The sequence below is a fragment of the Cibotium barometz genome, chromosome 30 (genome assembly GCF_041138505.1).
Source record: "Cibotium barometz isolate CiBa-2024 chromosome 30, ASM4113850v1, whole genome shotgun sequence".
Lineage (NCBI taxonomy): Eukaryota > Viridiplantae > Streptophyta > Polypodiopsida > Cyatheales > Cibotiaceae > Cibotium > Cibotium barometz.
In genome coordinates, this window is record NC_141075.1 from 6,363,369 (window position 1) to 6,379,564 (window position 16,196).

Below are 16,196 nucleotides of genomic sequence, written 5' to 3' on the forward strand. Positions count from 1 at the left end.
ATTGACACGCAAATGTGTCGGCCTAGGTCTCCCAGTATCCCATAACATGCATAGACGATTTCGGTTTCTAGATGTCATTCGAGGTACCACCAAGACATCACCGATACCTCTCATGAGATCTGGTAAAACACGCCAAAACATTGGTGGGAATTGTTTCACTTCAACCCAAACTGGGCAAGCCTGGCGCAACATATCTTGGTACTCTGCCATAGGCTTCCACGGAACCACATGAACCAACTGCCCATCCAAAAAGAGTGGCACCTGCTCCAAGACTGCCCTACGGGCTTCCTAAGTGCGAAAAAGTATTTCATAAAAGCCTCTTAGAGCATCATAAATCTCCTCAAGTGCCTCAAGCGACACCAAGCGGCCCAACCATGCTCTAAGACGAGGCAACAACAGAATACGCCCAGTAAAGAAGAAGATAGCAGCACGATCATGAAAATCTGCTAGCTGTTGTAGCAACAAAGGAGTCTCCATGCATACATCAGCCACACCATCATTATCTACTGTAGCCATTTGCACGCTATTTGCCTTCACATATTCTTGCAGAAGCTCACCAGTGATCTGCAGCAAACGTGCAAACTCCGGAGAAGGTACCTGAGAATTTTCCTCTGCATTCTCTCCAACATTCACCAGAGTGTAACTTGCATCAACATCAAGCCTTTGACGTTTTTGTTGCTCCGAGGCATCTGAAGCATAACCCACATCCTTCTCGATCATCTCCTCAATAAGATCCATGTTAAGGCTATTGGCAGCCATGCCACCAACAGCAGCAGCCGGGTCATCCAAATCCATGTACAAAAGCAAAGAAAACCCTTTCTCTCAAACCCTCATTCAGCACCTGAAACCCTAATTCAGCATCTACAAACCCTTAAATAGTTGCTTGAACCATTGCTGCACCCTTGAGAAAACCTGCAAACCTGAATTGTTTATTTTTTATTTCTTTAATCTTCTTCCACTGCTGCCTGAAACCCTACAGCCGGAACCCTGTCGAGACAGAGAAGATTCCTGCTGACCAACTTGTTGTCCTTTTGCGTGAGCGGCCTCTCTTCAGCTGCCTATTGTGGTTTCTTGCTGTGCTGGGTATCGACTGAGTTCAGACGTCAACATACCTATTGGTTGAGAACATTGTCGCCACTTGTTCGCTGCTAAACGTCGACTTCTCCTGCTGGCTGCTTCTTGGGCTTTGCGCACACAGACAGTGACCGAGCCGTGAGTCGTGACCCGTCACCCTGCGCTCATTCGCTGCGCCCTCTTCGCCCACCTGCGCCTCTTTCTGTCTCTTCGCTGCCCCACCTGCGCCTCTTTGCTTCTTCTCTCTCTTCTCTCTCTCTCTCTCTCTCTCTCTCTCTCTCTCTCTCTTCGCCTGTTTCCCATTCGCAAGTTTCTCTCTCTCTCTCTCTCTCTCTCTCTCTCTCTCTCTCTCTCTCTCTCTCCCGAGAAAGATGGACAGCTTCTATGCATGAAGCTCGGCTACAAGGAAGAGCACCCTCTCCCCTTCACCAAAGCATGGAGAGCCGGGAAAGACTCAACACGCAAGCGAGCCCTCATCCTACAGTTTGCAGGAGAGACGGAGAGGGTCACCTTCATGAGGAAGAGGGTCATACTACGGGGTTTAGAGGGAGCTCCTATTTTCTTGGATGATGATCTCACAAGGATGCAGCTTGAGCATAGGAGAACTTGCATGCCACGAGTCTTACACGCGAGGAGAGAAGGCAAGAAGGCCTTCTATCGAGATGGTCGGGTCATCATTGATGGCCGGCCCATGGATTAGCGGTTTGGGGCCTATGGGACACAGACCAGGCCACTGACAGAGATACACATAGCAGTATGGAACTGTAATGGTTCACTATGGGTGTAGCCTGGACGACTGGAGCATGTTATGGTGGGGAGAGACATCATACTTCTGACAGAGACACATCAGAGCCCAGAGAGAGGGCTACCTCGAGTAGAGGGATTCCAGTGGGAGTCAGCATACAGGAGGACCACACGCCAGGGTACCTCGAGAGGGTCGGGGGGAGTAGCAGTCCTATTCAGACGGGAGCTACAGGGGAGACTGAGAGTGGTAGCACAGGATCCAGAGGCCAGATACATGTGGATCAGCTTACAGCTCTCACAGGACAGGGTTATATACATAGCTCTATGTTACTTTTCTCCATCAGGATCCTCCTACGTCATTACAGAGGACATGCCACAGGAGGAGGAGATAGGAGCCTCGCCATACACTTGTCTGTCAGAGGAGATTATGCATTATTCTACACTAGGGGAAGTATTTCTTACGGGCGACTTCAATGCCCACACACAGAGCAGACAGTGTGAGGTGTATGACTATGATGACATGGAGATCCTCCACCCTGTGGATCCAGAGGAGATAGGGGCTAGTCGGGCATCAGAGGACACTGGACCAGACAGAGGGCATTATGGGGACCACTTACTAGAGTTGGGAGCCAGGCATCGTCTCGTTATTTATAACGGGATGCTACAGTGGCCGGGATCAGGAGGGCTGACATGCTTCCCACATGGGGGTCATACACGGACCGGAGGCACGGTGGTAGACTACATTATGGGGTCTTTGGAGGCATCACAGCTTGTCACCTCATTCTCCATTCCACCTCGTCCTATTGGGGCAGATCATACATACTTGGCATTTTCACTAGCCGGATCACCAGTATCACCAGCCCCCCACATACCGACGCCACACACTACCATCTACTTCACACATGACATGGCAGACATATACACTGGCAGAGTAGAGGATGGACTCCTACTCATGGATCCCCTGGCATCTATGGATACCATTACAGCCCAGCTCGCATCACTCCTACACACGGCTGCATTACAGAGCTTCCCACATCGTGTACACTCAGGAGAGCCTGCGAGACCTGGGACTATGCCCCAGAACAGATGGTATGATGACGAGTGCAGAGCCCTATACTCACGACTCCGCATACAGAGAGCCTTGGGAGCCATCACAGAGCAGGAGTCGAGGAGAGAGATGAGGAGACTTACTCGCCGCAAAAGGCGGGCCTCCGCAGAGATACAGGAGCTAGAGATCTTTCATTTCTTCATGAGTAGAGATAGCCCTGTCTCATGGCGGCACTTCAGAGAGCCCCGGACCCCGACACCTATTGCAGACCCACAGACATGGCACACATATGCAGAGGGTCTATACCATGCCCCCCAGCAGCCACCTATACCTCAGCCACCACAGGAGCCTCGACCTACCACAGCTAGCTTCTTTACCCACTCGATGGTACAGGAAGCTATCCGCCGCCTACAGCATGGACGGGCCGCCGACCATATGGGCCTGCAGGGTGAGCATCTCATATATGCAGTAGATTCTTTAGCTCCTTTTCTTGCACACCTGTTTAACAGGGCACTAGCAGAGGGTTTGTTTGCCTGCGGAGTGGACGATGCACACTATTGTGCCGATTCACAAAACAGGGGATATGCTCGATCCGAGCAACTACAGGACGGTTATGGTTGGCCACGTGCTAGCCAAACTCTATGGTGCAGTGCTGGAGCAGGAGCTTAGCTTATATGCTGAGCGCATAGTTGTCACGGTACGAAAATACGATACGGTACGGTACGATACCGTACGGGAATATTCGGTACGATATGAAATTTTGGGATACGGTACGATAAAATACGGTTTTTATTTTTTACACTTACAAGCTATGGAGCTTCAAGCTTGAATGTGAGGGAAGGTTGGGAGGGGAGGAGTCTACAGTGCTTGAGAAACCAGTACATGGATATGTGTCTCTCCCGGTTGGATCTCCCGATTGTCTCCAAAAAAGAACCTGGATGGGTAATGCAATACCAAAGGTCTCCCAGTGTAGCGTTTATGACTAAGGGACCATCCTTGCACAAATACGAGGAGTGCATCTAGGGTGATAAGTTTAGGGACTTCTCTCTAGATCAAAATGGCCATGTCCAAATGTTCTCCCTTGTGCATAACTTGAGTCTAATTGTCTAGCCTACCTATACCAGGGATCCCCAAGTGATGTAGCAAGATTCTCTCATCCTACCAATCAAGTGTACACTACCAGTCTACCTCGCCAGATTTTTTAGGTCTCTCCACAACCCCATATGGAATACTGAGTGGACACGAAAGTTGCGAAGTATTGCGAGCATTTGGGATCTTCGTACAGCAGGGTTTCTATTTTTTTTTAGCATTTGGAATTTTTTTTTCAAGGAAAAAAAATCTTTTGGGGAAAAAAAAAAAAAAAAAAAACTAACTCGTACCGTACGATATCGTACGAATTCGTACGGTATCGTACCGTACGACTCGTACGTACGAACAGGTTCGTACGCGTACGAGAAACAACCCTGGCTGAGCGAACAGGTTTACGCTCATCAGGGCAGGCAGGCTTCAGGAGAGCTTTCTCTACCACTGACCATGTATTCACTTTGAGATGTATGATTGATCAGGCCAGAGTGAGGAAGAGAAAGCTCTATTGCTGCTTTGTGGATTTCCGCAAGGCATTTGACATAGTACCACGAGAGAGGCTCTTTCAGTGCCTGCAGTCTCTTGGCATACCAGCAGATATGACATGGGGCATCTATGCATTATATGAGCAGGTTTTTGGGCGAGTCAGATGTCCAGGAGGTATGTCCGAGACTATTGCTAGCACCATTGGTGTGAAGCAAGGATGCCCACTTTCCCCCACGCTATTTGGGTTATACATTGATGAGGTGGCTGACTTCATTACACAGGGAGGCGGAGATGGAGTGGATTTAGCAGGTACCTCAGTACATATTATGCTCTATGCTGATGATATTGTATTAGTGTCTGAGTCCCCAGGTGGTCTACAGCAGCATCTACATGCACTCCATGATTTCTGCACGCAGAGGGGTCTTACTGTGAACCTTGGGAAAACCAAGGTTATGGTCTTTCATACATCGAGACAGGGCAGGAGTCAGCTGACATTCACTCTCGCAGGATGCCAGGTGGAGGTGGTGACATCATACGTGTACCTAGGGGTTACCTTCTCTGCAGCAGCCACACGCTTTACCATGGGTTCAGCAGCCAGAGCTAGATTGACACGGGGATATGCAGCATTGGCTATGCTAGAGAGACAGTGCCACCAGGCGCATTTTCAGGAGCCCCGGACGAAGGGGTGGCTATTTGACACATTAGTCACACCGGCATTGATGTATGGACCAGCAGTATGGGCGCCAGGCCTTGCTACTCATTGGTGGACACAGATAGAGAGACCACAGGCCCTCATGATGGCACGCATGATACGCAGCAAACCGTCAGTACCTCATGACATTATCCGAGCAGAGTTTGCTGCGCCTCCTATGATGGTAGAGGCCATATTTCAGACTATATGCCTGCTAGACAGATTCAGAGAGATGCCACAGGACAGATTATCATACAGAGCTTTTCAGGCATCTAGACAGTTGGCTGAGGTAGGAGACAGAGGATCATGGTATGCACAGGTCACACATTGGTTCTCACAGCATGGCCTAGACATGGATCATCTACCACCATTCCAGTATGACAGGGATGCACCACATATCCGTCTCTCTCATAGTGAGAGGAACAGAGTATTGAGACAGGATCTATGGCAGCTCTATACACGAGAGACATGGATATCGCCTACACAGCCTCTTCCACCGAAGATGCTATACTACAGAGATCACTTCATGAGTATCATTGATGATGGATTTATAGAGAGGCCTAGATACATGGAGGGCTTTTTACCACACGGCTCCCGAGTGGCTATTGGTCAGCTCAGAGTTTCATCACACCGATTGGAGATTGAGACTGGCAGAGCAGCACGGATCCCCCGAGAGGAGAGGGTATGCAGATTGTGCAGAGAGGAGGTGGAGAGTGAGGAGCATTATGTATGCAGATGCAGAGCATATACAGCCATCAGAGAGAGATATCCCATTTTATTCAGAGAGCCACATTCCCTACGCCAGATCTTTGAGACAGCAGACCAGCGCATACTGGGGAGATACATTCTAGACATACAGCGCCACAGAGAGACATTATTACAGGCTCAGACAGCTCCAGAGGGGGGGCGACAGACACAGATTACTACATTTTTTCAAAGATCCATACCCCTCCCAGCCCCTACACGGCAGGGAATTACTCTCCAGAGAGCAGAGACACTTAGAGCCCGCAGGAGACATAGGACACCTGGCTTTCGAACACCACGCCTATACCAGAGAGAGATGACAGAGATGAGAGCTCAATTTCACAGAGAGGGTGCGGAGCGACTGGCTCGCTTCAGAGCACACCCAGGCATGTTCTTCAGGGAGCTGTGGACACCCCCTTCACTGATGTATACCATTTTATACCCCCAGTATGGTACAGGATGGAGCTAGCTAGGTTGCATATCATGATTGTATACTCCATGCATATAGCTTTGCATTCTCCTAGTAATAGAGCTCCATCCCCTGCACACCCAGATTCAGCTTTTTTATTCAGTACTTTTTCATTTTGTTGGGATGACAGAGGATACCCCATACAGGTACTCCGATTTGTCTCATAGGCCGAGTTCGGTCTTTTGGAAGACGTTAATAAAATCTTTCTGTCTTTCTTTCTTTTCTTTCTCTCTCTCTCTCTCTCTCTCTCTCTCTCTCTCTCTCTCTCTCTCTTCCTCTTCCCCCTTATATCATGTGGTGGAAATCCATTTTTTTCCACGCCTATACCAAAAAGAGATGACAGAGATCAGAGCTCAGTTTCACAGAGAGGGTGCGGAGCGACTGGCTCGCTTCAGAGCACACCCAGGCATGTTCTTCAGGAAACTGTGGACACCCCCTTCACTGATGTATACCATTTTATACCCCCAGTATGGTACAGGATGGAGCTAGCTAGGTTGCATATCATGATTGTATACTCCATGCATATAGCTTTGCATTCTCCTAGTAGTAGAGCTCCATCCCCTACACACCCAGATTCAGCTTTTTTATTCAGTACTTTTTCATTTTGTTGGGATGACAGAGGATACCCCATACAGGTACTCCGATTTGTCTCATAGGCCGAGTTCGGTCTTTTGGAAGACGTTAATAAAATCTTTCTTTCTATCTTTCTTTCTCTCTCTCTCTCTCAGAGTGTGATTTTAACGTCTTGTGTTCGAATCTCACTCCCGTCGGATAGATCAAATTTGGTCTCTTGGGATTGTTCCTATGACGTTAAAAGAGCTTCTTCAAACGGGTGTGTGGGTAAATAAACAAAATGGGCTAACCTTTCTATCACCCAATGTGTGGTAGATTGGTTAGCTCATGGAGTTGTTATTCAACACGTCTTGTGTTCGAATCTCACTTCCGTCGGATAGATCATATTTGGTCTCTTGGGATTGTTCCTACGACGTTAAAAGAGCTTCTTCTTCTTCTTCTTCTTCTTCTCTCTCTCTCTCTCTCTCTCTCTCTCAGTGTGATTTGACATTATGGTTTATCTTCTATCCTCTTTCTCTCTCTATAATGTGCTCCTCGACATCGGCATCAGCATCAAATATGTACCTTGTTTTTAATGATTGTTCACCGGGATGGTAAACTCTTATGACCCGAAGTATCTGGCAGGGCGGTTTCACGGGATGTGTGAGTTGTAATCATGGTTGTAATTGAGAAAGGAGAGGAAGATGTGTATGTGTGGGGTGCAATGGTGGCCAGGGTGTTCATGTGTGGACATGCGAGATGTGTGAGTTGTAATTGAGAAAGAAGAGAGCATATGTGTGTGTGTGAGTTATCCCATATACATATGGGTGTGAAGGTGCCGTAAAGTTGTATAAAAAGGCTTGTAGTTGAGTTGGAAAATCATTCGAATGCAATACAGCTTGTGCTTTTGTGCCTTATGTTTTGAACACTGGCTCTCAGTTCATCTTGTCTGTTCATTTATGCTCTTATTAGTTTAGTTAGAGAATTCAAATGGCTACACTTTCAGACAGCTACCTTGCTTATGCTAGACTGCCCCATTACAAGATGGTTCTCCATATGCCCACACATGACAAATAACAACCGTAATAGCACAAGTCGCACTCAGTGAGAAGCTTCACTGTAATCACATATTATGTTCAATGCAGCCAACCTTAAAAGTAAACACTGTACATTCAGTTCAAAACTTTGATGACGTTACTTAATGGGAGGACTCAAAACTTACTCTGCAACAAACACATGCCCATCTTTTACAGACAGATCCGACTTTCTTTTGAAAGCTCCTGGGGGACGAGTTGGCTTGGTTTCCCCTGGTAGCCTTTGTGCTTTTGGCCATGGATAGACTTTGGTTCGTACAAGGTGAAGAACAGAATTAGGTTTCACTTCTTGCTGTGCCAGATTAATGTCATCTTCAAGCTCCTTGCCACAGTAGAAAATTTTTGTTTTTTCCAATGTTCTCAGGTCTGAAAACCAAATAGGACATGAATATACTATGGTTTTTGACACTTCACAGCCAACACACATCAAGTCAGGCAATGCTTTATCATTATACCTCCAAATTTCTTGGTCGACTTTCCTTTTACTGATTCCAGAGATTCAGATGCATCAACATTGAGTTTGCTCCCTTTTCCTCCCATGGTCTTCAGTATCACTTTCATAGGCCCTTGTACAGAGAGTTTCCCTTGTTCCTTTGCAGCAACCTCATTGTGGTGTGGATACCAAACTGCCTTTGGCCTATGAAAATTTGCAAGATCTTTACTGCAAAGCAAAAAATCCCATAAAAGCACCATACATTATAAGTGAAGAACGGATGCTGCAGACATTTGAAAAAGATGCACAATTTTTTGTATGCATGCAAACAAATGAAAAGAGAGACTTACTTGGTCAACTTTGGCTTCATGGTCTGCAATTTAGTTGCAGGAGTAGAGTGCATGACTTTGATCCCATGCACAGTCCGTTTTTTCAAGCTCAATTTCTGTTGCTGCGGATTTTTCTTATTCATGTAGTATTTATCATTAGAGATATTGAAACGTGTCAGTGAAGAGAAGCCCAAATGATGGGCATCTCCACCTTCACTGCTACTGTTTCGTAAATGAGGAGTAACCACCATCGCCGCAGCATGAGCTCTCAGATGGTGTTTGTTTTTATCTTCTGGTATCTCAAAAACCATCTGGTCATCCTGCAAATTGAAGATCACCTTTGAATTATGCACCTTTGACAACAATACATTTTCATCATCCCAGATAATGTGATCTAACCAACTCCCATGGAGAAGCTCGGGACTCTTTAGATTCATTCTCTGAAAGTTACCAGCAACATTTGCAACTGTATCCTCTTTCGCTTTCACTCCCATTAAATTGTCAACTTCCTTCAAAACTGGAAGCGTTTCTAGCCTTAACAGCTGCGGGTGTCTTGTTGTAGGGGTACTTTTAAGGCATGGCTTGTGGCAAAGAGGCTCAAGCACAACAGGCCTGGAAACCTGCCACATCATGTTGCTTCTTGTGACCTCACAAATAGGATTCTCTAAAGAAGCTTGCCAGAACTCATCTCTCTCTCTCATGCAGAATGCATCTTCTTCCCTTGTGTCCATATCCATCTCCTGAATTGAGCCCGAGGTGTCATTGGCATTGTCTACCCGATCTTCTCTCACCTGCCGTGAACATCCTTCGTCCCACACAATAGCTGCCTCCCAATCTTCCTGGTGAATCAGTTGAAGGTTGGGAGATGGCACGCGTTTTATTCTTTCCAAGATTGTGTGCCAATTACCTTGGTCCTCTTTCATACATTGTGCCCTTTCAAAAGCACACCTTTTCTGTCTCATTTGCATGCAGTCCTTGGATGAATCCATAATATCCTCGTCACCTTCAAGCCCTTCAGAATCCACAAAATCATCTAACGCCTCATCAAAAGTACCTTCAATTATGGAGCCAAACTTCAGCAAGGCAAGTTCATCTTCTTCCAAGGACTCGGTATGGCCAGCCAAAGGTTTTCCTGTGTGCAGGGAAAAATCGACAGCTGGTGTCTCAGCAAAATCGTCCTCCCATTCACAATTTTCAGAGCTGGAAAAAAAAATAATAGAAGATGGAAGACCAGCATTTCACTGCCCTAAAAGGCTTCTCATAGCACTCAGGTGCAAAGCGCCAAGCAAATATAGGCATTTCCCATTTTAGCTGGAACACCAGTAAGATTGCATAAAGCCATCACTATAGATTACTCAAACGTTTCTTAGTGAAAAGTGAATGCAAAGAGAGGCCATGCCATATAAAGAACAAACTGCTCATCAAATCCAAATCCTATTCAAGTTGCCCAAACTTGTTTTGTTCATTATTTCAGCAACATCTTCACAGTACATAAGTGGAAACAAATTTCATCATGGCAAGTGCACAACCCATGAAATAGAAACGAGCTGAAGCTTCCTCGCAGGTCACCTGAGCTATGCTGCACCCCCCCACCCCCTCCCCCCCAAACCACCCTTCCCCTTTTTCAGCTTTCTTTATGCCACCCCCACCACCCCTCCCCCCTTTGTTTCCTTTGTCGCCCCTCCTCACATTAGCCTCACCCCTTCTTCTCCATCCCTTTGGCATCTTCGCCCTTCAGGTTACCTGCGGATTTCGGCATATTGGCATTGTTTGGCTTTCTCTGATCTCCACCCTTCAAGGACTCCATGGCAGCTGCTCCCCCGACCAAGTCCCCCCACCTTTTCACTCCACCTCCTCGCATCAACAATAACCACCTTCAAAGCCTCAACACTAGTATGCAAGATTGTGGGTAGCCGCCCAGCACACAGCCAGCTTTGAGACTTGTTCCAAGCCAGCCTCCTTGGCGAGCCGGGCAAGATCATAGATACCCATACCCTCAGGAGCAACTACTACTAGGCAGAGTCAACACCCCAACAGCTTTGGATCGTGTGCTTCAGCTGAGCCTCATTGCATTGCGCACGGCCAAGCATTTTTTGCATGCTGGCAGCACGGCTTCGATCCCGCCTCCGACCCTGTTGCTGGAGTATCTGGATTCCCGGTCACTGTTTTCCAGGCCTCGGGAGGGAGTACCTCTGCTTCTCCCCGTCATTGGGAGAACGATAGGGCAAGTGTTGGAATCCCTGGAGACAACAGCCGCCTCAATGTTAGCGCGTGGCTGGGACCCATTCACTTCATATCAGCATTTCCTCACCGGTGACAATACCGCACATCATCTCCCTTCCATGCCTCTGCGAGGACCCCACCCTTCAGTGGTTGGAATACTCAAGGATTCCTGGCAAGTGCTTCATTTGTCGTCCAATGGGTCTCGTTGAGCTCAGTCTAGGTAAGCTCCACACGCCAGTCCCAACACCCCCCCCTCTTTTCCTCCCACGCAGACTGGAGAGCACGGGCCGAGCGCCACCTCCCCCCTCCAACGAGACAGAACCCCAACACCCTACCATCAAGGACGAGGATGGGGGTAGGTGGGAGAAAACCGGGCAGAGACAGTGCCAATGCCTTGCCAGAGCAGCACGCCACCACCAAGCAAGATAGTCTGATAGGACCCACACGGAAACGGTCATGTCAAAGAACCATTTCGAGCATTTATCTCAAGATCACCCGTCTAAAGTGGAGGCCCCACTTGCCCCCAGAGGATCCCAGCATCAAGGTTCGGTTTGGAGACCGATCCCACCAAGTGGTCCAGTACCAGTTACCCAATTTTCTAGAGAACCCCCCCCCCCTCCCCCAAAAAAACAATACGACAAGAGGATCCGGCACCCAACAGCAAGTGCCCTCTTCAAATCAGGAACAGATGTTGTCTTCCTCCTCTCCACAAGATCCCCCCCCGGCCTCTCCAGAGCACTTCCGCCAATTGCCAACAACCCCTATGTTGGGTATTTGGGGCCTCATGTGTGTGAAACAGCCCTTAGATGGCTTAGTGTGTGTATGCATGAACAACCTCTTAACTGCTGTGTGAATGTAATAAGCAGTGTTGTCATTGGCCTAGCCATGTGTCATTGCTTCAATGAGTGTGATGTGTCAAAAGATAAGGTTCTAGGCCTATAAAAGCACTGAACTCTTTAAAGCTTGTATCACATCAATTAATAGAAGAATCATTGAGTCATGCATATGCTCCCTCTCTCTCTACAAACTATGAGTATCTTTTATCCACCATAGCCTTAGCCCTAAAACCCACAAATGGTATTAGAGCTAGGTTTTGCTAGTCTAGGGTTTCCGACTGCTACTGCCACTGTGGACCCAAGTCCCACTAACACCTATTTCTGTCGCCAAATTTGGGCAGTGCTAGTGCACCACCACCGCCCAGCTCGGCGGCGGCAGGGTGGCCATTTACCTAACAGCACTAGTGGGGATAAGTCCACCTCAGCCGGCTGCTCAGCCATCTTCACCTTTGCCTCGCAAGAAACTGCTTATAGTTAATAACAGTTACCTAACACATCAGCAATTCAAAGCTTTAGTGGAGGCTGAAATTCGGTCTATAAAGCTTCACATGCAGATAGATGTAGATCTAGCGTGGTACAGATTTGCATTCAGACTTCAGGATGTCATTCGAAAATATGGGAAATCCCATATGGGCATGGAAAGGCAAAATGTATTGATTTGCAAAATCTAAAATACAATTATTGACGGAGTATACTCAATATGGGACACTCGATGCTCAAGAGCAGGATGATCTTCTAGAGGCTCAAACTTGCTTGAAACGCAAAAATGCTAGGAAGCTTCAAAAATGGCAAATTAGGGCACGACAAAAATCTCTCATGGATAAAGGTTGCTCTTCAAAGGCTTTCTTTTAAAATCTACATGCTTCCAAGCAGAGTCAGTCCATTCATAGACTCAAAAAGGATACTGGGTAGTGGACTCAAAATAAACATCAGTTAGAGATAGAAATATTGAACCATTTTACTGCCCTTTTTGTTGCCCCTACACAGCCATCGCAGCAAACCTTGCGTGCCCGTCATGTTCTTTTACAGCAAGTAAACCAAATTGTTACTCCTCAGAAAGCATTGGAAATCGAAGTGCCTTTTACACAGGAAGAATCGCATGATGCCTTATGTGGTTTAGGGAAATGGAAATCTCCTGGTTGGGATGGCTTGACAACAGAGTTCTTTCTTGAATATTGGGATTCACTTGAAAATGAAGTTCTTTATATGATTAATATTTGTTGGCACTCTGGTGTGCTGCCAACTTCTTCAAAACAAGGGCTAGTGTGTTTGCTCCCTAAAAAACAGCTATGTGATAAATTGACAGATTGGAGACCCGTCACTCTTATGCTTGTTATTTACAAGCTGGTTGCTAAAATGTTAGTCAACAAATTGGAAGATGTCCTTCATGATGGGCTAGGCGAACTCTCTGCTCCTTGGAAGCTTGGATGATCTATGAGACAGGGATGTCCATTGAGTGCCTTGCTTTATGCGATAGCCACTCATCTATTGCTCTTGTATATGGCTAATTTGATTACAGAAGGGAAGCTGCATGGTATTGACATCATAGGAGCTAACCAATTTGTTAGTTAAGCATATGCAGATGATTTCTTCTTTTTTCCCAGAAACACACAACATGATGTCAATGAAGCTATATGGACTAGCTGCTGGATTGAAGGTTAATTTTACTAAGTCCAAGCTATTGCCTTTTAAAGAATGTCACTGGCACTCTATTCTATGGCCAGGTTTCATATTACCTCCACATCAGATTGTACAACATCTTGGATATCCGATCGGATGGAAAGTGTCTCGCAAAAGCAAGAAAGACAATGGGTCATGGATAAGTTGAATCATAAGATCAAGTATTGGAAACTATCAACATGGCCATTAAATGTATGGTTGCGCATTATCCAATCCATCATCATGGTTTATGTTCAGTTCCACTTGCCTCTTATGACTTGGTCAAATAAGGATATTGACAGTTTCATGTCCAAAGCTTAGAATGGTCATGGGAGACAAAAACAGATAGAAACAACTTTGGTGTACACTTGGTTGGATCAAGGTAATCTATTCTCCTTTCCACAGGCTCTCAAAAGATATAATCTGGGTATGCATCACACGCATGTATGGCATGAAATAAGCTCTTTATTGCAAGATTTTCAGCCGGTGCCTCCACTTGAGGATGAAGAAAGATTAAGAGACTTGAAATTTGACACGCGACTTCCAGGTTATTCTCCTTTTTCTTTCCATCACCTCACTCCTATAAAATTTTGCTCCTCCACCTTGGATACAATCACATACAAATCACTTGTGGCATGTAAACAAACCTCTTCGATGGTGGAAGGCCCCTCTGACTGCAATTCGGAAAAGCAAATCGCCTCTCAAACATAGACTTTTCCTGTGGAGATGCATTGTGGATGCATTGCCAGTTGGCACCTTCTTAGCCAAGAGAAACATTGCACATGCTTCTTGTAAGAGGTGTTATGGAGATGCCTCTCTTCTCATGCTCTCTTGGACAGACTGTCAGGGCACTTGAGATTGTGATTTCCCAACATCATCTTCGTGAAATTCTTCTAGATGTTCGGCCACCTTTCTTCACCTTTGCCAGATTCTAGTCTTTTCCTTTCTTGGACCAGATACTAGGCTTTGTGGACGGTCTACCATGCACGAAATCAGCTCATTTTCATTCATGAGGAGATCATATGCTTTTCTTTTTTTAGGAGGTCTCTTTACCTTTCACTCCGAAATTCTTTTGACCTCAGAGATCTTTTCTCTCAACAACTCGAAGTGCTTTTTCATTGTTTTTGATATATGAGTAGTAGTTGTCCCAATTGGAACAACTACGAATGTACCATACTCTCCTTAATGAAGGAGTGGTTTCACAAAAACCAAAAAAAAAAAGTGTGAGTGGGAAATCTGTTCAACAAGGTTGTCCGCTTAGTGCGCTACTGTATGCCATCGCAACTCAACCAATGCTTATTTACATGGACAAACTGACACGAGATGGGCAGTGTTGCATGGGTGGAAGCCTTGCTGTACTAATCCACAGCCCTAAGCCAAGATTTTGATCAAACATGATTAAGGCAGAGGAGAGAGAAGAAGAGAGAGATGGTTGGTGTCAAGGTTTTCTTGTATTAACATGGTACATAAAGATGGATTACATGCTTGTACATGCTTGGGCCTTGGTTAGCCCCATAGGGATGACCCCTGGCCACTTCCGTCACCAATTGGCCACCATTCCACCCGTGCTTTCTCATTATGTATGTACATTGGACTGGCGTCCATGGCAGTTCCATATGTTGGGGATCGATGCCACTCATGTGATAATGTGGACTTGGCTTGCCGTTGGGACTTATGCATGTGTGTACATGCCTGGAAATGCCTGGAGGACTGGTGTTCCATTGGGTCTGGTACCTAGTATACTTGCCTGGAGCATGTCTATTTTGGTATAGTCTCATGAACGGGGATTGTCCATACCAATGCTGCATTGCATAGCATCCTTATGTGCTTGCCTGCAATTGAAATTGCATGTTGTTTTCATTCTTGCCTGACCAATGTGTAGTTCCGGGTAAGCGGACGGCCACCCATGAACCGTGTGTGAAACTGTCTGCTAACATGGTTACGTGGCATGTGACAGGTAGTAAGCATTGGTCATAAACCTAGCCTTAGGAATTAGCATTAATTTATAAGTAAGTGTGTACACACTTCATTAAGTTTTGGGCAAGGAAAACTCACATATGCTTGGAGGAGCTGGTCAGCCAACCCTAAAGGCAGTCCGCCCGCCTGCTGGACATCGTACTGAGAAAAAATCCCATAAATCTGCACTTAAATATCCTATTGTTCGGACATGTTGCCCTTTCCTTCTGGTGCTTAGCTTCCAGCTGGTTGGGCCCTTCTGCTAGCTGCCGATAGCACCCTAATGGCAGCCGATAGGGTCCCACCTCCCTTGATGATGATGATGATGGTGATTCTGATGATGATGAGGATGATGTGGTAGATGATAAAGATGCTAATGCTAATGATGATGATGATGATGATGTGAAGCTAATGATGGTGACCTACATGCTCACTTAACTGATGATTAATCAAGGATTAATGATGTTCATGTCAAAAAATTAGCCATGGCACGGGCGTGCATTTGACAGGCAACTACCTGGTCTTTCCATGGTAGCTGGTACACAACTTGTGGCACAAGCATATGCTGATGACTCTTTCTTTTTTCCCAAGAATACGGAGACTAATGTAAGGGCTCTCATGAAAGCACTCTCCCTCTATGGCTTGGCTACAAGATTGCATGTGAATTTTGAAAAATCCAAGTTGCTTCTTTTGAAAAATTCTGATTGGACATTAGATATTGTGGCCAGGTCAGATCCTACGACCTAATGAGATAGTCAGGCATCTAGGTTACTCC

At 46.3% G+C, this 16,196-nt stretch overlaps 1 protein-coding gene across 5 annotated transcripts in view; it reads right to left on the reverse strand.

Moving 5' to 3' along the window:
* The window catches only part of LOC147621097 (transcription initiation factor TFIID subunit 1-like), a 249,499-nt gene that overhangs the window by 130,298 nt on the left and 103,005 nt on the right, over nucleotides 1-16,196 (reverse strand). For 4 of the 5 annotated variants that reach the window (XM_086823821.1, XM_086823825.1, XM_086823820.1 and 1 more), the window contains exons 7-9: nucleotides 8,769-9,879; nucleotides 8,441-8,646; nucleotides 8,114-8,351 (exon numbers count right to left, since the gene is read on the reverse strand). In XM_086823821.1, coding sequence (XP_086679947.1) covers nucleotides 8,114-8,351; nucleotides 8,441-8,646; nucleotides 8,769-9,879 — 1,555 coding nt within the window. Of the gene's footprint in view, nucleotides 1-8,113; nucleotides 8,352-8,440; nucleotides 8,647-8,768; nucleotides 9,948-16,196 lie in introns of all 5 variants that reach the window. The other variant, XM_086823824.1, reaches the window with a different exon arrangement.